Source organism: Hoplias malabaricus, chromosome 16 (genome assembly GCF_029633855.1).
Source record: "Hoplias malabaricus isolate fHopMal1 chromosome 16, fHopMal1.hap1, whole genome shotgun sequence".
Taxonomy (NCBI): domain Eukaryota; kingdom Metazoa; phylum Chordata; class Actinopteri; order Characiformes; family Erythrinidae; genus Hoplias; species Hoplias malabaricus.
Window position 1 is genome coordinate 25,457,678 of NC_089815.1, and position 24,518 is coordinate 25,482,195.

Below are 24,518 nucleotides of genomic sequence, written 5' to 3' on the forward strand. Positions count from 1 at the left end.
CCCTGCACGCACTCTGCATCCCACAGAAGGATCCCTGCAAAAGTCTGATCAAATATAACAGATAGGGAATCACAAATATATCCATTAGAGCAAAGCATTCCGTGTACAACAAGACTTTGTCAAAAGCAAGAAAAATAAACATACCTGTAATAACACTAATTACCAAAAGAGTAGACACCGGTGAAATATAAGTTAATATGTTTATTACATTTTCCATCAAAACATGGCTTGTCTTATAAAAGCTTCAGATGGGATTAATGAAGGAAGACCATGAACTTAATGTGAATTGTATTCCAGCAATTAGGCTAACTTAATTCCCTGAGAGGCGCTAATGGTAATTAGCTGCTGTTCGTTTTATTTTTCTTACAAGAGAAAAGTCTTCACTCCATTATTTGTTGTTTCAGTAGCTTAATTTTTATTTATTTATTTAAGATACAACCAATTCTGGGCACCTGATCCCACAAAGCTGATTTCTTTGATTAGCAAGATAACTTAATGGTGACATTGCTATTTATTTGTAAGACAAGAAAAGTGACCCCTGAACTTTTCCTCAGTAAGAGCACACATCAAGACCAAACTCAAAAGCATTCCCCGCAAAACCGAACCGAGCTCAAACAAATACATCTTAGCGCAGGAGCGTCATACTCGCCCACCAGCCAATAGCAGCGGCACGTGACGGAAAACGGGTAGGTAAAAAACACCGAGCGTCTCTCGCGGGTGGGGCCTGTGTGCGCGCGCCTGTGTGAGACGCTAATGTGAACGGAGACGCGCAAGCAGCCCGTTCAATGAAGCGTTATAGATGACCCTGTGAGGACCCGCTGTTGTTGTCTTTTCTCTGTTTTTTTGTTCGGGAAGCGGCCTGTAAATGCTGTTATCGTTTGTGTGGAAATACCGGGCGCCGCCGTGACGGTCGTGCGATGTTGAGCGAGCGGCCGGAGCGGTTCGTGTTGTGATTTCGTTGTGGCGGAGCGGGTTACAACACCACGAGCGAGAGAGCGGATTTATTAAGGCTTCCATTATGGTGCACTAGCCGAGCCTGACGCCTCGAGACTGGGGGGGCGATGTGAAACGCAATTGATCTCTCTCTCGCTCGCTCCTTCGCTCGCTCCCTTTCTGTGGCCACCGAGGACGAAGAATGAACGACGCGCGAGAAATGTCTCCTGATTTCGTCTTGATGCGCCTGGTCTCCGCGGCCGAGGACGAGCGCCGCTTGGACGACGAGAGCGGCGTCGTGCCGTCGACTCACGGCGGAATAGTGAAGAGCAAAGTGCAAACGACGGCAGCGGTAACGGCGACCAACAACAACAAAACGAACCCCGAGGCGCCCGAGCGCGGCTTAGTGACGGCGGCGGGGCCCGCGGCGCCCCCCGCGCTCCATGCCGCTGAGGCCGCGCGCAGAGGCGCGATGGCGGGGCCTCAGCTGCTGGTGTTCCGCAACCTGCCGCGGGAGTCGGACGTACGCGACGATGTCGCGGGCCTCGCGGACGGCACGAGCGACGCACGAGAAGGCGGCGCCGTAGACGCGCGACAACACCAACATCAACATCAGCACCCGCCGTGGGCGTTCAAACTGGACGCCCCAGGGTCCGAGCTGTGTCCCCGGCACGCTGTGATCACAGAGCGATCGGAGTGGCCTGTGGCAGAAGCGGACGCTGGATCTCCACTCGGGCCAAAATGGGTAAGCGATGCACCCGTGCTGGAGCTGGCGAGAACGTTCGGGCAGCTGGGGGTCGCCGGCGTCCCCGACTTCCTGCTCAAGGAGGGCTGCTCCTGCCAGAGTGCCCTGGGTCAGGCAGCGGCGGCAGCGGCAGCAGCTGTGCGACAGGGCGAGGACCCCACCGAGACCAGTGATGCCCTGTTGGTGCTGGAGGGTCTCGCATCCGAGGAGGTAGACAGTCTGAGTGGAGGCCAGAAGAGCCTCTCTGGATCACAGGAGGGGGACAGCAGTAGTGGCGGAGGGCCAGCGGCAGGTGAAATGGCTGGAGCGTTTGCCCTTAAGTGTTTACCCACCATGCTCACAGCACAGGCAGTTGGGGTGAGCGGGGCACTTTGTTCTGCAGCGTGCCGTGATCCACAGCTGTGCTGCCTGCTGCGAGGGTCTCTAGCCCCCCGAACTCAGCCTCAGGCCAACCCTGAAGACAGGCTTTCAGCAGATGCCCCAAACTCTCAGAATAAAAGGTATATAATAAACCTGTCACTGTGTCCCCCTCGTGTCATTGCTATGTACCCCTCTTGCCAATGTGTACACTTCATGTGACTAATACGTAGGCTACCCCCTCATATCACTCGTGTGTACCCCTCATGTCACTGATGGACTACCTCTTCATATCACTGGTGTATACCTCTCTTGCCAGAGATGTGTACTCATGTCATTGGTCTGTGCCCCTCATGTCACAGGTGTGTATCCTGAGAGTCATGTCAGTTATGATGATCCCCCCATAATATTAATTTACTCCTCATGTCCCTGGTGTATTCCTAATGCCATCTTCAATACCCACCAATGAGGACCTCTCATATCACTAATTTATACTCTCATGTCACTTGTGTGTACGTATTTTACTACTGGTGTATACCCTTCATGTAAGTATTGTTTACCTCCATTACATTTAGACATACTAGACTTTATTTTACTTTAATATTTTAAAATAGGGTAGTGTCGCAGTCACACAGCTCCAGGGACCTGGAGGTTGTGGGTTCGAGCCCCGCTCTAGGTGACTGTCTGTGAGGAGTTTGGTGTGTTCTCTCTGTGTCCTTGTGGGTTTCCTCCGGTTTCCTCCCACGGTCCAAAAACACACGTTGGTAGGTGGATTGGCTACTCAAAAGTGTCCGTAGGTGTGAGTGTGTGAGTGCATGTGTGTGTGTTCATGTGTCACCTAGTGAAGGACTGGCGCGCCCTCCAGGGTGTGATCTTGCCTTGCGTCCAGTGATTCGGGGTAGGCTCCGGACCCACCGCGACCCTGAACTGGACAAGCGGTTACAGACAATGAATGAATGAATGATTAAAATTGGCCCCTTTTCCCAGCGGAAAGAAGAGTACTAGAGCAACTGGGTAAAGTACACAAGTGAACCTTCAGACTGATGTGGCTTTGAGCAAACAGCATTATTTTTAACACCATGAACAAAAATATACCTGTATTCTACTTTTCTGACAGTGTGGCACCAGAATCACATACACCAGCTTCAAGCCCCAAGAGGATCACAGGGGTGCTCTCATCACGGGGAGCAAGTGGTGGAGGTCAGAAGACACTCAAGGTGCCTGGCAAGTCCAGAAAAGGGTCACTTAAAATCCGCCTGAGCAAACTTTTCAGAACTAAAAGCTGTAGCGGCTCCAACAACCTGCTGGATAAGAGACCGTCGGTGACTTTCTCCATATCTTCAGCGGGCAGTTTAGTGGACATGTCAGGGGTGAGCAATGCGGAGCAAGACACGGCCAGGTAAGGCTTCTTTCATAAACTTTGTATGGATACTTCTGGTTGGCACGGCAATACTTGGTTATGCTTTAAATATGTTTACTTTCATCTAACTCCAAAGAGCTACAGAAATTCACAGTGAAGAACTGCCGTCATAATCCTGTGCTAATGCATATACTACAGCAAGGGAACTTGAATTAATATTAAGCAAAATGCGGGTTGTGTTCTCAGTATAGTCCATTTATAGTATAGTTCTTACATCATCTTGTGTTGCAATAATTTCACGCCATCTGTCTTCCTCCAGCCAACCTGGACTAACAAGGGCACAAAGTGCCTTCTCTGCTGCTGCTTTCACTCCCGTCTTCACTGGTAAGGAGCATATGTTCCGAGTAGTAGGGCGAGGAAATATACATGTTTTAACACTATGCCATATTATATCTTTTTAATTACATTGTGGATGTCCTCATTATTTAATAATGCCAAAGCAGTATGTGAAAATCACTTTAGATGCATGAGTCTGAACCAAATTATTAAACCTCTGAAAATCTTGATACATATTAAATATATTGGAAAAGGCAAATAAAACAGTCTATTTGATATAAATTGTTGTCTTAGTTAAATGTGTAATGATTTCTACATACAATTTAAAGGGAACATATTATGAAAATAAATCAATTTTCAGTGCATTAGCACCGCAATTTTGGGATCTGGAGCCTTACAACACACGCTGAAATAAAACTTTCCAGTCTGTTTTTTGTGGGTTGCCACAATAAATATGGAATAAATTGAGTTGGCACGATATTGTGCTGCACATTACTTAGAGTGCAGACATTTTAGATTTGTCCCATTTTCTTGTCTTCAGTCACAGAGCTGGACATGTTTTTATATGAGAGGGCCAAAACCTAGTGAAAATGGCAAAAAAAACAACAACATACCTTCTGCTCCTCACTCCTGGGCTCTCTCACACTTCAGCAGTTGCTCATTCTCATTTAAAGCATGCACTGAAACTGTGAAAAAATACAGTTTTTTTTATCTTTGTGGTAATTTGACCAAAGCATGTCACAGCTATTTAATTATGATCCCAAGAAACTCTGGTAACCTGTGGAAATATGCTATAATATATCCCCTTTAAAGCTAACTGGGAGGGTATTATTTATTTGACACATTAGCCTTGTACAAAATTGTACAGCAAATATTCAAAGTTATTATTTGTCCAAAATAAGCTCCATATGCAATCTTTCTTTTTCCTTTCTTCTTGTCTTTGTTACTGAAGGAGAAACTGTATCATTGGTGGATGTAGATATTTCTCAGAGAGGAAGAAATTCTCCTCATCCCCCAACACCCCCGCCCCCTCCACGCAGGAGTCTTAGCCTGCTAGGTACAGACACACATGCACACACACACACACACTCACACACACAACATTATTCATGTGATAGCTTTCAGTTCCTGTCTTTTAAGAGCCACTTTCTCTTGCTTCTCTTTTTTGCTTATCTTACATCTTGTACCATCTGCCATCTTTGTTGACATTCTCAGAATGTCTCGCTTGGCAAATATCTTGCCATCTCTCCACGTATCTCCCACATATCGCCGCCTTACTCTCATGCCAGTCTCCCATCAGTTCCCATCGTCTGAACGTCTGAAGAAATACAATGCAGGATTTTCTTTCTTTAATTGCTATAAAAACTCAAAGGAATTGTGCTGCTCTTGTTACAAATGCTAAAGTAGTCAGAGGTTCCAACCTGTTTAAGGTTATGCTGTTTGGAAGATGTTCCTCTGGAGTGTGTTGGTCCATCATCTTGGATTTCATTGCGCTTGCTAGGATTGAAAGAGGAATAATCCCTATGCTGGTGGTATACCCACAGTTGATTGCACTGTGTGATTACAAAGTCTTTGTGGTGAGAAAAAGACAGGATTAGCTGTCATGATTGGATGTTTACTGTCTGTTTTCGATTTGAGGGAATGTTTTCTAGTTTGTTACTTGTGAAGGTTATTAAAATAACCTGTTGCAGAATTAGTGTTTTGGCATGGTTTTTTTTTTTTGCCATCTCATAAATCCATATTCCATTGCAGTTAGCATGTGTATATGTTTGCGCATTTGTAGTCGAATCTTTGTGTTTGGTTAAATTGCAAATTGCATCATGCTACAGACGTCTGTGATTTGTGGCCTGTCAGTGTTACTGCACGTGCTGTAAGAGGATAAGATGACAGACTGTGTATGTTGTGTCATCTAATTGAGGGGATTTGTCCAGTTGTTGTGTGGTTTGGACAGTTTCAGCAAAAATATGTTACATGTACATCATTTGCTTTGCATGTAAGGCAGAGAACTGTATTAAATACCATTCTAAATGAGATGTTTGTTCTTAACGTCAGCTTTTATGGAGTGTTTAGGACTTTCAGTGTAATCTGAAACATTCTTAGACCTAGCCAAGCATGTACACTACAGGATTAATACTGCATTTCTCAGATAATCTACTCTAAACCGTAAAGTTCACATGAAGAGTGTGATGTTTTTATATAACTAGACATGCAAACAGACTCTATGAACCTTTTAGAGTTTCATGAGTGAGGTTCTGTTGCTTTCTGCCGCACGTCACTGATTTAATCATAATCCCAGTCTCTGAAACTTTGCCAATCTATTCCAGACGATATAGGTGGGCCGCAGCCTGGGCCTTTCCTAGTGAGTGTCATGGGGGCATCCCTGCAGTCTCTCCCCCTGCCTCTTCCTCCTCCTCCCCCCCTCCATGCCACCATCCAGCATAGTCTCAGCCTCAATGGTAAGGGTGCAGTGGCAGCACAGTGTGTTTTTTGGTGTTTTAAGGAGCTTTTCTGGTTATAAAGGCAGACTACAATCTTTTTTTTCCTGCACCCGCCACTATCGTCCAACTGAATGACAGGCGTTCTGCCCTCTGAAACACTTTCACTTCATGAAACAACAAATTCAATTGTTTAAAATACTGAGGATTCCTGTTGCATGCATTGCTTTCATTTTGGAGACTGGATGAGCTTGTGTATTACTTTAGGGCTGCAACCAATCAAGACATTATGCCTTCTGCTGGATCTGTAATAGTGCCTCCTTTAGCAGTTTATTGTTTATGATACAGTGAAATAGTGCCCATATAGCCCCCTCAGCTTATGCAGTGTATTACTATTAGGGTTGTTCCTATTGATTAGTAAATGAGTAATCAATCTATTATTTTCTTCACCAACTGACTAATAGCACTTCTCTAGAGCTTCTGTGAGGGTTTCTGTGTTACACAGGCATACAGAAGTGATTTGGGTGCTAATATTTTCCCCAGTGAAGAATGTTCATACATGGCTTTATTCTGGCCTGCAGGTACCATGTTCCCCTGTTTATCAATCACATAGCAAATATCACTATAAAGGCTCCCAGAGAATGTACAAGCGAAAAAATAATTGAGTAACTTATTTTTTCATAATTGTCAAAGATGGTCATGAATCAGCTTTATCAGCTAACTGTTGCAGCCTTACTTTAATTATTTTTGTAGTTTAAGAAAGTTTAATTACTGTACTATTAGATAATAATGTTGGGTGGGTACCACTTTAGAATAGGACTACGCATATAAAGATTTAAAAAAAGTTTACAGTTGTATGTTAATTGTTAATAGATTGTAAACACGTTCAAATTATAAATAATCAGAGCAACCATGATTTGTTGTTTTCCTAAGAGTTAACCCACATCCATCTACACTGTTAAACCTCAGATCTTGCCGGATCCTGACCTTACTTTGTCTCCTCCATCAGTCAACATTATGCCTGTCAGCTTCAGCACATATTTGTTAAGACATTTAACCATTTAACAATCAAGTTTCATCAATTAACCACCGACAGAATGTATTTTTAGATGGTGATAACGTGGTGTGTACCTGAACATATGAAATGACTTAATTAACATTCTCAGGTCTTAGCTTATTCTTTTTATTGACACTTTCATGAAGTTTTATCACTTTCACTATTAGACAATAAAAAAAAGAGGTCCATGTTGCTCCTTCTATCTCTGTTACTATTTGTAATTACTATTACTCTATTACTAATGACCTTAAGATGTTTACAATGTAATTAATAAATATGTAGTAAAATATATTTAAAACAAATAAAAAAAATGTATCCATTTTTAAACCTTTATATATAAAATTTAAACTATATATATAATTGTAGTCTGATTTTATAATGGTACTGTTGGGTGTAGGTAAAAAGCTTGATAACATCTATGCATTTTCATCACATCAACGTCAAACTGGATCAAATGAAAATTGTAGGATATTGAGGCTTTCATATCTTACATGTGATAACATCAGAATAAATGTGTTAATAAATGTTAAGGCTATGCTTATAGGTAATGACTTTGTTTATCAACTAACAAGTTGCATATGTAACCAAAAGTTTGTTATTCTAACCTCAGTTGATTTGGAATTTTTCTGATTTGAAATTCTGTTTCTGTACGGAGTACAGTCTAAATTTAGTCCATGGGGCAAAGCCAGCTGTCTCTCATGTATTAACTGAACAAAGGCTACATATGCAACATGCTGTTTAGTTACATGCAACAAACAGATTGCCTCAATGATCAATATGGCTCATGGCCTATGCTAGAAGGTCAAGCTGGGAAACATCTTGCCAACAAAAACACTCACAGAGGACGACTGGGTGGGTGTACGTAACAAAGCCATCAGGGCAAACACAAGTGAAATACAATATATTCAGTAACACAACTTCCGGAGTAAGGAATATTCACTACTTCTTGTTCACCACAACTTGCTGTTTCACAAAAGTGCTAGAACAGTAGTACCATCCTGTTTTGTCATCTCCTGTTAAAAGTAGTAGGCCCCACCCTGTGTGAAATTTGCGTATGCTTGCAGACTCTCTATAATGTGTTTTAAAGTTTGTACTCTAATTGTATTCTAAATGACTAGATTCTATATTTGGCATTGTATCAATGCATAATTCATAGGTGTAAAATTGTATAACTATCATTATAAGGAGCTACAGGCCCAATACATTTGCCATGCTTGCAATGCCATTTGTTGTGAAGATGTGAAAGAAAATGTAAGCCCACACACTACTCACACAGAGGATTTGCCCCTTTGCACTTCTCTAAACATGTACTTTGCACAGACCATAGAGTGAGAGTAAGATACTCTCCCAGGGACTTCCCACAGATGAGATCTCCACTGTTGATCAGCTGATGTGGGGCAGTGGTGACTCAACACTGGAGCAGAGGAGCTTAAAATGTGCACTTTCTTTCCTGCATCAGAGAGGCTGGCTAACACATATACCACAGCTAGCAATCTGACAGTATTTAGCAGCATGTAGATGGACTGTACAATACAGAAATTTGAAGAAACCTGTATACTTGGAGTGTTTGAAGTCTCAGCTTGCACTTGAATGTATTTAATAACAAAAACCAGAGCCAGTGATGCAAGAAGGATGTTTAATTGCTGATACACATTGACAAAAAAACACAGTGACATCTATGATGTCTTGCTAATTCTATGTACAATTGTTGTCTTTACTCTGTAGGGTCTGCAGATTCAGTGGTAGGAGTAAATGTTTTAGTGCTAACATTAACTAGCTAGCAGGTCACTCTTGTATTTTGTTGGGACCAATGGTGGCAGTAAATATTAGGCCATTGTTAATGATCTTTTAGTTTCTTGGTGGCGAAACTATATTAACAATTCAATGTATATAGCACATACAGGCCATAGATAACATAAATCTATGACATCTTGAGAAATAAAAGCCTCTTGTATATATGTAAATGTTACTTTTTTTTTCCAGATGCTTTCTTCCGATCACTTCCTCATTCTGCGCCATCCCCAATTGAGACCCCTCCCCCATCCAGGGTGGCTCCGCCTCCAAATCTGTGTCCACTGAGAGGAGTTGATTCTAGCAGCTTTACAGCTAGCCTAAGGGAATTAGAGAGGGTACGGTGAAATACTGTGTAGAAATCAAAGGTCATGTGTAGTTTTTAAAACTATGTTTATCAGTTCATCATTGGTGATTTTGCTGTGTGTGATCATTAGGAATTACCTGCATGGAAAACTTTGGTCTGCTTCTTTTTCCAGTGTGGCTGGTATTGGGGGCCAATGAACTGGGAAGATGCTGAATTGAAGCTAAAAGGGAAGCCTGATGGTTCTTTTCTGGTGCGGGACAGTTCAGATCCCCGATACATACTCAGTCTCAGTTTTCGCTCACAGGGGGTCACACACCACACACGAATGGAACATTACAGAGGTAAAAAATGGCATGCAAATCTTAGATGCATTTACTTTCCTCATTAGGGTTTATATATATATATATATATATATACAAAGACAATATTTGTTGTTCCACGTTCAGGGACCTTCAGCTTATGGTGCCATCCAAAGTTTGAGGACCGCTGCCATTCTGTGGTGGAGTTCATTGAGCGTGCCATCATGCATTCTAAGAATGGAAAATTCCTTTACTTCCTGCGGTCACGTGTCCCAGGTAATGCTTTTTCAGTATATTTTCTATATTTTGTATAAACATCTTGATTATGATGGATATTTTGTACTTGACTTGGATGTTGTATATTTTATGGACATTGTACATGACATATGTGCATTATATGAAATATTAATTCATAATTTTGTATGTGAACAAATGGCTAGGCCATACATTTTTGGATAGATTTGCATCTCCTTCCTGGTAGAAAAATTTTAACTTAAAGAAACCAATAAAGTGAATTTTCCAGTAAAAATTATTATTAAAGTAATTTCATTTATTTAATTGTATTCAAGTGCATTATCACTCCTATCGCAGTGGCCTTACTTCAGTCTTCTCTCTGCTCCAGGGCTTAACGTCTGGTCTGTGTCTTTCAGGACTACCACCAACTCCAGTGCAGCTGCTGTATCCAGTCTCTCGCTTCTGTAATGTCAAGTCCCTGCAGCATCTCTGCCGCTTCTGTATCCGACAGCTCGTCCGTATAGATCACATTCAAGAGCTCCCTCTCCCAAAGTACTACACTCTCTCACTTGTGCTGCCTTACTGCCCTCTAACCCTTGTGTTACTTACACTGCACTGACACTCTGATTTCTAATCTTTCCACACCAGACCACTCATTGTCTACCTGAGAAAGTTCTACTATTATGACCCAGAGGAAGAGATGTATCTGTCAATCAGAGGCATGCGCCAGATGGCGGGTATGGAGCAAGAGCCAGAGTCTGAAACGTAGCCGGAAGAGCCAGGTTCGCTCTAAGAATTCATACATCATAAAGCAAAACCGCACATTCATTCATTCATTGTCTGTAACCGCTTATCCAGTTCAGGGTTATGGAGGGTGCCGAGCCTACCTAGAATCATTGGACGCAAGGCAGGAACACACCCTGGAGGGGCACCAGTCCTTCATAGGGCGACTGCATATACAGTACTTATCAAAACATAGAGACCTCTGTTTCATTTAATAATATCCTTTAAATCGTGTGTTTGGAATTATGATTATCAATCATGTGAAATGTAAAATTAATCTAACAACTAATGCTCTGAAGGACTGGCGTCCCCTCCAGGGTGTATTCCTGCCTTGCGCACAATGATTCCAGGTAGGCTCTGGACCCACCGTGACCCTGAATTGGATAAGCGGTTACAGATAATGAATGAATGAATGAACCAATGCTCTTTTCCCACCTGGCATTAATATATATGTCTCAGGTGACCATTTTTGATTAGATTTCTGACACCATTTCCACTAGAGCAGGGGCATGATGCACTTGAACACTGGAGTCTGGCAGGAGACAACAGAAATTATTAGGTTAGGTGATACAAGCTCCTACAGCATTGAAATTTTACCCACTTCCTGCCTGTACTTATGCCGGCCACTTATGATCAGATCACACAGGATGCATGTTAATGCCAGGTGTAAAAAGAGCCTAAGGCTGACTTTTGAGGTTTGTATTAATAACATAATTTGAACTGTGATCGTATGTTTTCAGGTGTTCTGTGTATGGATAGCGGATGGGATAGCGCATAGACACTGCTGGTGCATAGCTCTGCCCTAACTCCCCATCAGTCTTCCAGCAGAAGCCAATGAACATCATAGGAACTGTCCCTCTTCTTATTCTGGATCAAAAAGAAGACAGAGGCAGGGGGAAGGAATGCTGGAGTTCTGTCCGTTTGAAACTGGCATTATATCCAGAGACTGATCTGGCAGTCTGGACAGGCACAGGACTGAAAACTAAACACATAGAACATTTGATGTGATCTGGAGTTATGACATAAACCTCCATCTGTAGCTTTCTCATGGAAAAAATGGAGTTTTTAAACTGGACACATTCGTGAATCACTTTCCTTTGTTTTGGTTCTTCTTTCTCTCCCTGTTATCTTGCTGTCCCCTTTATTTCTCCATTACCTCTACTGTAATGTCCTCAGCCTGACAACAGGCCACATGAACTGTCTTTTCAGTAAAAGAGAGTGAAAATGAAAAGGGCTTCTGAATTCCACTTACTAAAATACAGGTATGACTACAGTATGAAACATACTACAATAACATTGATGCTTTTTTATTTACTTATTATTATTATTCAAATGGGTTCTCGTTTTTAGAGTCACAGGGCACACACTGGCATTGCTACAAATCATTAGGGACGATTAACTATACATCCATATCCTTTAAACAAAGGATAAACGAACTGGGGTTTAACTATAAATGCTATATTTCACCAGAGGTCTATATTTAGCATTGTTTTCCAAACGCATGTTGTATTCTTGTGAGAAAGATAGTCATTTGAGGAAGTGCAGTTCTAAGCCGTAATAATAACTGCGTGTCAGATGCTACCGATAAATACTAATTTAGCCCTAATCATAAGATTAATATAAACAACCCTTGAGAATGTAAGATCCAAACCTCAACTTTTTACAACAACAGCTAGCATATGATTAGCAGAAATCTGTTTCAGGGGAGGTAGATGTTCTGCACTTTACCAATCTTATTGTTGCTACAGGTTTTACTGTATAAAATCTACAACTCAAAAAACTATGTTTATTTTGTTAAAATCTCATGAGACGGAGTAAGTTAAAGAAGTAAGTGTCCTGTTTGTATGCTATTTATAGATTAAATTAAGCTATCATTACCTCTGAAAATGTAGACAAAAATTTTTGCCGCTGTGATTTGAACTGATATTCTTTCTGCGCCAAGTATATCTGAGATTCAGATCCCTAATCCTAGACCTCTCTGATGGAAATCTGTGGTAAACAACATGCTGAAACATTTGTAATGCTAATTATGATGACTTTCCTGAGCAAATGAATCTGATACTTGCAAATGGAAGAGTATTCGAAAGAGAACTCCATCAAAACTTTGTTACGTTTCTCAGTATAATTTTGATTTTACATCTGAAATCCTCACATATCAAGTCCATCCAGATAGATATTTTAAAAGCTGTGTCTCACATTAATACGTAAAAACATGTATAAGTCTATAAGTGTCTTGCCGCAGTGCACATATAGGCTATTGTAGTGTCTTAAATATTAGACTAGATTTTCAACAAAAATGTTACATAAATCAGCTTTAATTGTCAGTGCCTTGTGTCAAACGTACATCTTAATAATAATAATATCCATTATGTGTCATTCCAGGTCTTGCTAAAGTGTACATTTTGCTGGTTTATTTGACTTAACCATGTTTTCTCAACGTTCATTGGGATTTTCAAATGACGTTTGGTTAGACTTGCTCCTTTCAGGGCGTTTTGTGAAATAATCCCTCACCCTTTGGTTTGAGAGGCAGTTCAACATGGCGAAGTGAACGCCAACTGAGCAGAAAAGAGGCGGAGGGTGGGAGAGTAACTTGCCACGGCTTAACGTTAAGCATATCCAACTGTTCCCGAAGGTAATTAAAGGGGCCGCGAGTTTAGTTCCAGCGGATCGATCAAAATGGATGTCAGTTACTTTTGATTGATATGTTACGGCCATTTCTAACTGGATGAACTAAACGTCACTGAAATACAGCGCTGCTTATCATTCGTTCACTGCAAGTCTTGCAACAGCGCATAAGCCCCGCCCACTTTCCTAAACTGATGTCTGCTATTGGTTAAAGACATGCCCGTCACCTGTCAGTGCGCCGCTGTAGTATTTCATTGGGTAATGTAAAAGTCAATCACAGAGATGGCCTATGCTGATTGGACGGGGCTCTGGTCGCTCAGTCGCAGAGCCGCAGGCGGATTGGTCGCGGGCGCGGGTCTCACTGGGCAGGGGTTTGATCTTGAAGCTTCACGGAGAGCGAATGTCGTCATGAGCGGTGGGTAGGAATTAAAACGTTGGTGTTTATATTACTATCTACTTTGTAAAACACATGGTTGACTGCAGTGCATCTTATCAACAGAGCGCCGTATTTGTACACGCTACAAAACGAGCTAAAGCTGGGCGGGTACAGCTTGCGTTCCTCGGGATAGGAGCAGCTTTTCCGCATCAAAGAGTTTATCTTTGCTAGTTCGGGGCTCGTTAGCATGCTAACATTAGCCACAGCTGCTTACGAGGCTGAAGTTGGCTCCTTATCCGAATTTTCCGTCCCACCTTAAATGGTGCAGAAGTTACATGCGTGCGCCTTTTAAGGTGGAACTGAAAATTGGAATTAAGGCGCAGGGCACAGCGTCGAAGCTGGTTGTGCAGTTTTAAGTAACGTTACCATTACACTTTCACGGTTTTGGGTTAAGCCGAGTTTTGCGTGGGTTCATTTTCGCACTCCCTCGGTCGTTTCTTTGTTCCCTCCTTTAAAAGTGCATACGCGTAGCAGGAGAGCAGCGGTGTCCTAACTCAGCCAAAAACATAGTTAGAATGAAGGCAGTTAGCCTTTAGCTCGGTTATAGCGATGTTACCGCGCTCCTTGTGTTTGTTTAGCTGGGGGCTGTTAGCGTTAGCTCCGCTGGGTTTATTTAGAGGTGGCGCTGTCAGGCCGCGCGCGAAAAAGGGATGTGTTGTGTTTTTTCTGCTTACAACTCGAAATTCAACACCTCGGAACATTTTACACGTTACTGGGGCATTGTATTTAACAGGCTCTTACTCGTGTGCAGGCCAACGGATTTTAGCCAGTTCAGTTACTGCTTCTAACTTTGTGTGACTTCAGTTTCCAGAAGTATAACGCTGACTTCCAGTGAGGAGAACTAAGGAACTGGGTGGCAACGTAAACATAGAGATTAATACAAATCTCCACATTTCAGTCGTTCGTTGGGCGTAAAGGATGGATCTTTAATTAGCACTTATTTTTTAGGTATCTTGTTAGCATACATATTTATAAAGTTAGCTAAGCATTTCTGTAGTCATTCGTATGTCTGTTGGTGATGAACTATTTGGAAGATACATCTACGTTTATTATATATATATATATTTTTTCTTTCTGACCAATAATACAATTGATTTAAATAGAATATTTGTTTTATAAATTAAGTTACAGGTCTGATTTTCTTTAACCATGGATATCTAGTTTAAAATTTGAACGTTGAATGCAGAATGCCCTATAGTTATGGTTATATATGTATATATATAAGACTTATAGTTGTGGTTGTTATTGTACACACAGCACAGTGTTGTTGCCTGTAGACATTCTTGATATCAGAGCTTAAATTGCAGCTCTTGAAATTTCACGTTTACACTTTTTAAAGCAATCATTTTGGTTTAGAAAAGAAAAAAAAAGCCAAGTTAATCTTTCTGGCCTAGTCTATTGGTCAAGAGAATGAGAAGTGATTCTAGGGCTTGGTGAAACAATTCTGAATCCACAATATTGACATTGTTGTCAGAGAATTTAACTTCAAAAAATAGTCTCAACGATAAACATTTTCTTTCAGCTTTAAACCACATTTCTTTAAACCAAAAACCCATTATTAATCCAATGGCAAAAATTGATTTACTGTTGCCAATAATTGTGCAGAATAGCAGCAATATTTCTTCTGGGCTCTGGTTTTCTCTCACACACACACTGACAGGCAGGCATGCTAGCAAACTGCAGCAAAGGAAAACCAAGTCATAGTGTTCTTAGAACATGGTCAAATCTGTTAGTTTTCTGCCAAAACCCATTGTGTTCTAATTTATGTTTTGCAAATGAATTGTGGCCGTCTGTCAGATGCTTGGAACTCATTTCTTAGATGAATATACAAAGTAGTAATATATATGCTTTAAAAAACTGGGTTAGGAAAGTCTAAATGTTATTGCATGCAGTATTGGTTGATGGTGCAAACTCTTGTGTTTAAACCTATTCAGTGACATGACATTGGTCATAATGACTATCACTGTGTATCACTGTGCTTTTGACTCATGTTTATCTAGATAGTAACAGAAAACACCTCTTTAAATAAATCCCTAACATTTTAAAAGTGCATGCAGTAGTCTATTTGTATATATAATGTTTAGTGAATGTATGCATTATGTGGTGGTCTGCACTTGATCATGTTTAAATATTTTTAATTGGTTAAAGAGAAAGCATTTTGACAGAAGTGACATTGTATTCTAGTAATGTTGGCCTCTTGCTAAGCTTGCATATTAATTTAGTAGTTAATTTATAAATTAACTACTAGATGTATATCAGTGTGACAGCTCTTCGCTATCACTGTTTACTACAGTAGTTTCTTTTTTTAGATCAAAAGGACAGTATGGCTACCACTGTTGCTGTCAGTCCCAGTGAATACCTCCAGCCATCTACCACCACTTCTCAAGTAAGTTTTTGTGTTTGTTAAGTTATCTCTGTTCTCACTGACATTGAGATATGTATCAGTTTTATTTACTAAGAATGGAATTTCAGACATTGTATCTGTAATTAAGTGTTGGTACGTCATTTGGTCATAATTTAAGTTAGATTGGGTGGTCTGCATTTATTTTTTTAATTGTTTTTTAAATTAAAATGATATGCAGGTGTAAATAAAATAAACTGTTGCACTTATTATTCTTTTGCATGTCTGTTTCATTTTGACCATTTTGTAGGATTCTCAGCCCTCGCCTTTGGCCCTCCTGGCTGCAACTTGCAGTAAGATTGGCCCACCTGCAGCCCAGGCCCCAGTTAGCAGTCCACCGGCTCAGCCAACTACACGTCGCCTGCACCCCATCAAGCCTGCTCCCATTGCTCCGGCTCCACCCAAAAATATGGCCTTCCTGTCTGCTAAGGGAAATGTGATCCAACTGCCTGCAGGCATAGGTTCTTCAGGAGCCAGCCCCATCCTTCTCACTATCCAAACTCCGACACGCCCAGCAGGCACGTCAACTGCCAACATCCAGTACCAAGTGGTGCCCCAGATCCAGGGAGCACAGACCATTCAAATGGTTCCCCAGGGTGGACAGATTCAGATTATTCCTGGAACCAATCAGGCTATTATCACCTCCCCTGTTACAGTACAGGCTACCACACCCACTCCAACAACTGTGGCAGCAGTGCCTGCTACACAGAAGACAATAGCAATCAAGCCATCAACACAAAAACGACGACAGAATAATACTAATATTGCTTCTAACACGAACATTGTACGCCTGGCCGGTGGGCTTACGCTACCCCTGAATGTTTCTACGGGTGAAGTTGGTGGAACTCAGATTGTTGCAGAATCAGCAGCTGCCACACACCGGCCAGTGAAAGGCAAGAGGGGACGGAAAAAACAGATTGCCACCCCACAGCCAGCCTCATCTCCTCCTGCTGAACAAGTGGAGACAGTGCTGATAGAAACCACAGCTAATAATATTATTCAGGTAGGTTCAGCACGTTTTTCGTTTATTATTCTCATGTGGCACTGTTATTACATGTTTTATATGAAAATATTCAAAAATAGGTCTGGGATTTTGTGTATAGATCCATGTCTTCAAATTAACTATGTGAAATTTGCACTTACAGAGCCAAACACACAAGTGGTTCACAAGTAAGGATTAGGTGTGTGTGTGTGTGTCACTGAATGGATTTAAATGGATAACTATTTTAGAATAATTAATATTAAAATAAATTATTTCTATCTTTTGACAGCACTCGTGTGTGCTTGTATCTAGAAGATATTCCTGTTAGTGCCAGTTAAACCAGACTTATACGTCTGCGTCAAACCTATGCTGTAGACAACATATCGATGCAAGTCTTACAGTGTAGCCTGATGTGCACCTCTCCAGAAATCTAACTGTGTGTCGCATCGACACAGACCACAACAACTGTGATTAGTCAGTAGTCAGGTGGATATTGTTGAAGTTGAACTTTAGAACTACAGAATCATGATCTCCTCCACACTGTAGGTCAGACATGGTGTAGACGTCAGTGATGAATAAAAATGTTGAACATTTGTATTTTTCAAATGTCTCCAAAAGGAAAGAAAACCTTTCAAGGAAAAATTGTGCAGGCTTGTATTTGTTTCTGTCCTGGCACCTTATGTAAACTATGCTCTGTCCCAAAAAATACTCCCTAAATAATACACTTCAAAGATTTATTAAAGTAATTCTACTACAGCACTGCATTGTTTACAACATAGTGTAGAAGTAGATGTTTGTGATTCAGCCCTAGTGTTGAGGTGGTGTAATTGCAGAGTGACACAGACACTAACACACAAGTATAAATGCTCACGATGGCATAGTGCCCTTGCGTAGCCAATGGCATAGGCTCTGTGTCTAGTCAACACAGATGTATAAATTGGCCTTTAGAAGGTAACCTGTTGTTAATGTGTTGTTGTTTAAACATACTAAGGTATATCCTTTTTTTGTTAGGCAGGGAACAATCTCCTGATTGTGCAGAGTCCAGGTGGAAACCAGCCTGTGGTACAGCAGGTGCAATTGGTTCAGCAGAAATCAGAACAGCAGGTGGTGCAAATACCCCAGCAGGCTCTAAAAGTGGTGCAGGCTGCTTCTGCGACACTTCCTCCTGTGCCCCAGAGACAGCCGGCTACACCCAGTGTGCAGATGACACCCCCTGAACCCACACAGGTACCTAATTTTATTTTATTTTCTTAATTTTGTTTCTCTGAAAATATGAAAAGGAACAGGACATGCAATTTCATGATAGCCATAATAATGAATTGTAGTATTCATTTTTCAGTATAGCTTTCAAAATGTATTTTAAAAAGTCAATGCCTAATTATGTAACACAACTAAATAAAAATCTGCAATTGAATGTTTAAGAAATTTGTCAATAATATTGGTTTTGCTTTAAAAATATATATATAAATATTATCCAAGGGCTGCACAGTGGCCCGAAAGGAGTTGGGTTCAAACCCTGCCTCAGGTCATTGTCTATGAAGAGTTTGATGTATTCTCCCTGTCTGTGTTGGCTTCCTCTGGATGCTCAGGTTTGCTCCCACAGTCTAGATACACATAATGGTAGGTGGACTGGCTATGTGAAATTACCCAGTGTGTGAATTACTGCGTGACTGTGATGCCCTGCGATGCACTGGTGCCCTGTCTGTGCTTGCTTTGTGCCAAATGATTCCAGGTAACCCCAGAACCCACTGTGGCCCAAACAGGGTGAATGGGTTAGGGATGAATGAATGAATGATTGAATGAATGTACACATGTTAAACATTATCAGATCAGTAAATGTGTCAAAAGAGGGCCTATTTATATTCATGTTTTCAATATATGCTTACATACATTTCATTATGTTTTAGTGTTTATTTATTTGGTGCTGCTTGTGGTATTTTTATTTTTATATTTTTAAAACATATTTAAAACAACATATTTTCAACATTAAACTGAACAAGAGCTACAGAGGAAAATTAGCATTTTTGTCTTCTCCAAGACATATACATCATGACATTGTTACACGTGTCATTGGGTGTCCCTGTTCAATCAATTAAAAAAATATTGTATGCTTATAAAATATTTAAATGTGCTATTATCATGGCCATTGTTTCTTTTTAATACACATCTTATGTGACCGTAAATCAGGTCTATCCATATAATCTGTTGATCAGTTGTTCTAGTTGGATTTGTCTAACTCGTATCCTGTTTTTCATAGGTCCTGATTAAAACAGCTTCAGGTGAGTGGCAAACAGTGCAGCTGCAAAAGACCATAGTTGCTGCACCAACTCCACCTGCTACTACTGCCACCCCTACCACACTGACTGTTGTCAGTAAGAAAACCCAGCCAGGGGCACGGAAAGAGAGAACGCTTGCAAAGATCGCTCCAGCTGGTGGAGGTCCGATCACGTTAAATGCAGCTCAGCTCACTTCAGCAGGTCCAGCTGTTCAGACCATTAATATCAATGGTGTTCAAGTACAAGGAGTTCCTGTGACCATCACAAATGCTGGGGGTAAGTTGAAAAATATTGACTCATTTTTGGACACAATAGACTTTAAGGCTTCAATGTAAGGCTCAGTGGTACACAGGAGAATAACACCCGTGTTGCTGGTATCTATTGCACTTCCAGGCTGGAGACATTGGTATAGAAGTGAAATTAATCAGCAAAACTGAACGGCTGCACCAACAGATTGGGGTACATACGGGACTCCCCTCTCTGTAGTGTCTGTCTGTCATGGGTCTCAACATGGTTTGCTTGTTGTCCTAGTGTTGCTTTTGTTGGATTGTGGTGTTTGTTGAGGTTGTCGAGAATGAATTAAATAGAGTCATGCGTGTGTGAAGAGAGTAAAGATGTTTTATTTTAAAATAGAGATGGAAAAGTTTACAGAGATATTTCTTGGCCGCAACTTGGTTACTCTCTCCCACCGTCAGTGGGAGCAAACACATATTATAGAAAATGTTATCACCCTCAATTGTTCCATGAACAGCCATCCCCCCCCCAAGCATCAAGGTTATAAACTGATGATACACAGGCAGAGAAGAGACGAACAACTCTGAAAGAGTTCACAGTAAACTAAAACAAAATATAACTGAATCAGAATAAAATATAGAATTAATATGAAATTAATCACTTCCCTCCAACAACCAATCAAAGACATGCAGTTGATTAATTACATTTAACACTACTACATATTCTGGACTAAGTTTACACACCCCATAAGTTGGAAGTAGTGCTCCCTATCAGTAGGATGACTACACAATGTGAGCATGAGTAAATCACATAATATGTGAATGTGTGTCAAATAAAATAACAAAAATTAAATGTTACATAAAAGTAAGAAAATTTTGTAATAAAACTTGAATTGCTAATTAGTTTTTACTGATTTGGATTGTGTTGATTTCAAAATTAATTTTTCTTTGGCACCTAGTGTTATACGTAATTTATAACAGGTCTCATCAAATCAAATGTATTTGTTTTGCGCTTTTTTCAACCAATGATGTCAAAAAGCAGCTTCACAGAATTTCGGTAAATATAAAGTTATAACATGAAATTTTAAAATATAAAAATACCCCAGGGGAGCAAGCCAGGGTCGATAGTGGCAAGGAAAATCTCCCTCCGAGCTGAATCTTCCTCCTCTGGTCAATCTACTGTTAATATTAGTTAGTATTCCATGAAAAATTCATGGGTCGGGTGGGAAGCTCCAAGGCAAGGTAGTTATTATTAGGGATCCACTTTTGAGATAGCAAACCCATCTGGTTTTTACTAAGCTTCCACATGTTTAATAAAAACCCTGAAGTGTAACTGGAGTATTATTAAACTTCAGTTATTTAGCATCATAAGGGGCAAGTAGCACTACACAAACTAAGCATTGAAGCATTGAACAAACTGTTTAAGGTGTTTTATGAGTGCTGCAGGTTTTTGCAACACACACACACAGAAGAAACCTGGTATCATAATGTTAAAATTTAAGCTTTGCTTCTACTACCCTTTTTGATTCCCAGGTCAGCAGCACTTGACAGTCCAGGGTGGAGGGCTACAGCTGGGCAGTGTGCAGACGCAGGCACAACAGCTGAAGGTGGACCAAACACTTGCCCTTGAGCTGCAAAGCCAACCAGGCGAAAAGAAGCGGCGCATGGCATGCACTTGCCCCAATTGCAAAGATGCAGAAAAAAGGCAAGGAATCACATTAAAAATATTGCAGTTTATATTAATGGTGAATGGTGAATGCTTCGCTGGATTCAGCCTTTGACTTTTTAGTGGCCAAAATGTGTAATGATGTGTACACAGGTACTGGTCAATAGGAAATAGTGATGTCTGATTATAGGACTTGATTGAATTTTATTGCAGCTGTTTAATTTGTTAAAGTGTAGTGTTATTGCTCAATATGAAGCTTGTTGTATGTATTAAACCACTTGTTGATTAGTTATTCTTTAGATGCAGCTTTATTAAAATCATCAAATAATCTTAGTTTCAAATTTAACGTGGCCATTTTAAAGCCAAAGTGTAATCCTGTTACAGCTGCTAATGTTAAACTTTATTACATGTGACAGATGTCAGAACAGAGTTGCAACCAAGGACCTACCTAAAGACATAGACAGGGTTAATGATTGTTCTTTCATGTCGGTTGCAGACCGGGTGAGGTCGGGAAGAGGAAGCATATATGTCACATACCAGGTTGTGAGAAGACCTTCAGAAAAACGTCTCTGCTGCGAGCACATGTTCGGCTTCATACAGGAGAAAGGCCCTTTGTCTGCAGTTGGGTTTTCTGTGGGAAACGCTTCACACGCAGCGATGAACTTCAGCGACATGCCAGGACGCATACAGGTATTAGACACTGTGCATTATTGCCGATGTGATTTTTCTGAAAAAAATAATTTGCTGTAATTGATGTGTTGAATTGTCTATGTTTGTTGACTGTAATGTTTATTAGAACAGTTTATTAAACTAAAGACTTTGCAAGCTTTAACCATAATATATTTCTTTTTTTCAGGAGACAAGCGTTTTGAGTGCTCAAAGTGTCAGAAACGATTCATGCGAAGTGACCACCTAACGAAGCATTACAAAACACACATCAACACCAAGAACTTGTGAGAAGAACATGTGCTTTCAAAAGAGAACTCTTAAAAAAAAAATCTCTTTCCATTGGGGTGAAAACAGGGAGGGGGCTTTTCAATGGAGGATGTCCTCTCTCAACTGGCCCCAGTCAAACACATGATGTGTCCTAAACCAGGCCCTGTGGAGTGGTCCTTTTGCACAAGCCCAGGTTCCTCGTCTCCTTCACGCATCCCATTTGTGATTGGAGAGCTGGGCCAGTACGTAACAAAAGCATCATGTTTGTCTCACTTGTGGATACAGCAACCCGACTTTGTGGCTGTATAGTTTGAGAAATCTTCAGTCTTTGATTCAGTTTGTTCTTCCTTAGCAGGAAGAAGAAAGTGAGGACATAATGACTGTTTCTCAGATATAAAATGTACCAATAAGTACTCCAGCCAAAAAGCTCTGTTTTTATCCATAATAGATTTTTTTTGAGCCTTTTGACTGGCGTGTAGCAGCTCATGGACAGTGTGTTTATTGTGTAAATGTTTGCTAACTTACAAACATACATTTGTACATACCGGGGCTTGTTTGAATATTGAAATGCTTGGAGTTTCTCTACAACCCAGCCAAGGCTCATTTCAGAATCTGAAATGAAAAATATTAGATCATCTAATTCCATTTGGTTAATATTTTAGCACTACTTTATCAAAACCTCGTAAATCTATTTTTTTTTTGTTCTTTTTTACTTTCTTACGTTCTCTTTTAATTATTTCCTCCCCTCTTTTTTATTTTAAATTAAAAGTGGTAGCTGTCCTGTAAAATGTGTAAACATTTAATGACAAACGGACCAAGGGAAATGGTCCAAAATAATAACTATTTTACAAACATAAAATCTCATTACATTAATGTACATTTCAGGTAATATTTTTACCCGAATTTTCAAAATGATCTGTTTCTGAGGTACGAGGTTTTGTTACAGCAGTGAGGTTATTAAGATATGTTGCTGTGACTGGACAATCATGTCATGAAAATTGAAGGGCAGATAAATTTGAAGTCTCTTGATTATTGCCGCTGTAGGAATCATGGAAAGATTTAATAAAAACTACACACATAGACAGAAAATGGCTGTATTTGAAAGACCGAAATAGCCTTAGTCTTGTAAGTAGATGGGATTTTATGAACATGTAGTCTGATATTCAGATAGTAAAGTACATGATTACATTAAACTTATATGCTACCTTAAACAGAAATCTCAAATGAAAAGAGAAATTAAGTAAGATAGGGAAGAGTTTTACAACTACCCACAAACACTGTAACACTGAAAAGAGTTGTAGCTTTGAAACACAGCCTAGGAGTTACCCAAGCATTTTGGAATTTATTCCAATCAAGTTTATGTAAATGTTTGATGTCCTGGTCCTCAGAAGTGCTTTAAGGGGGAAAGTCTGTGCATAAGTATGTTTGTACTGTGTGTCTGAATATGTATAAATTTCTTGGAGACCACAAAAAGTAGGCTATTTGTTACACAGCCAACTGCATTGGCTGTTCCAGCTGAACCTGAAGGACAGGACTGTGTATAGTGTAAATGAGAAAAAGAAGTAACATTGTATAGTTTCATTCCTGTAATACACAAGCCTATTAGATGACCCTTTTTATCAACTTAATGTTGCCTTAGACAGCTGCACCCCCTTATTTAAAGAGATTTAATTCTAATTACATGCGTTTGTATAACTGCTTTATCTTTTGTCTAACTTGTATTAAGAAATGCCAATTTTATGTGCACTGACCAAATTCAGGGTTTTAAATGAGTGGTTGAGTTTAGTATTTTGTTCATGCACCATGACTTTATTTTGTCAAAATTGAAAAGGAAAAAAATACCCTTTCTATCTTTCCTAGATAAATCCTATACCGAATATCCCTGTCTCTGAAAGCTGATGATAGGTAACTGTGTTTGTATAACTTGTACTGAGGTGCTTAAAAAAAAGAGAGCTTGCTACTTTTTCTACAGTCTGCCCATCTCTCCCAGATTGACACAATAAAGCATTCAGATCATCTTTGGGTTGTTTCTGTGCTTAGGCGCACATGCTGAGTAAGGACTTGAAGTTCTCAACTAATTTGAAAGGGCACAGAAACAAATACCAATTAATACTACTTTCTTTTGTATGCCATATGTCCAAACTATTTAAACAAATCCATTGTTCCAGCCGGCAGACGTAGACATTTTTTTCATAGAAAAAACACCAATAGAATGGGACACCCTGGAACAGGTTTATGGGAGTATAAGGTCACCATGCTCATTGCCAAGCATCTGCTAGAAGGTGTGTTAATCCCAAAGCTAGATTTTACACCAGCCTAGGGGGTG

The 24,518-nt window shown here is 40.4% G+C and overlaps 2 protein-coding genes across 7 annotated transcripts; both read left to right on the forward strand.

Moving 5' to 3' along the window:
* The first annotated feature begins 752 nt into the window (after positions 1 to 752).
* On the forward strand, positions 753 to 11,879 carry socs7 (suppressor of cytokine signaling 7). Of its 4 annotated transcripts, XM_066647329.1 has the most exons (11): positions 753 to 2,178; positions 3,153 to 3,434; positions 3,715 to 3,779; positions 4,684 to 4,788; positions 6,056 to 6,187; positions 9,207 to 9,352; positions 9,494 to 9,662; positions 9,768 to 9,896; positions 10,271 to 10,406; positions 10,503 to 10,636; positions 11,378 to 11,879. In XM_066647329.1, the coding sequence occupies exons 1-10, from the start codon at positions 1,136 to 1,138 to the stop codon at positions 10,621 to 10,623; spliced, it is 2,328 nt and encodes a 775-aa protein (XP_066503426.1). In that variant the 5' UTR covers positions 753 to 1,135; the 3' UTR covers positions 10,624 to 10,636; positions 11,378 to 11,879. The 4 variants fall into 4 exon arrangements, with proteins under 4 accessions (XP_066503426.1, XP_066503428.1, XP_066503427.1 ...); XM_066647331.1 differs by lacking the exon at positions 6,056 to 6,187; XM_066647330.1 differs by lacking the exon at positions 4,684 to 4,788.
* Positions 11,880 to 13,598: 1,719 nt separating this feature from the next.
* On the forward strand, positions 13,599 to 24,389 carry sp2 (sp2 transcription factor). Of its 3 annotated transcripts, none has more exons than XM_066647862.1 (8): positions 13,599 to 13,677; positions 16,008 to 16,084; positions 16,350 to 17,102; positions 18,093 to 18,308; positions 19,339 to 19,633; positions 21,124 to 21,295; positions 21,753 to 21,946; positions 22,113 to 24,389. In XM_066647862.1, exons 1-8 carry the CDS (start codon positions 13,671 to 13,673, stop codon positions 22,211 to 22,213), a joined length of 1,815 nt encoding a protein of 604 aa, XP_066503959.1. In that variant the 5' UTR covers positions 13,599 to 13,670; the 3' UTR covers positions 22,214 to 24,389. The 3 variants fall into 3 exon arrangements, with proteins under 3 accessions (XP_066503959.1, XP_066503960.1, XP_066503961.1); XM_066647863.1 differs by having other exon boundaries at positions 13,674 to 13,695; XM_066647864.1 differs by lacking the exon at positions 13,599 to 13,677 and adding an exon at positions 13,740 to 14,646.
* The last annotated feature ends 129 nt before the right edge of the window (positions 24,390 to 24,518 follow it).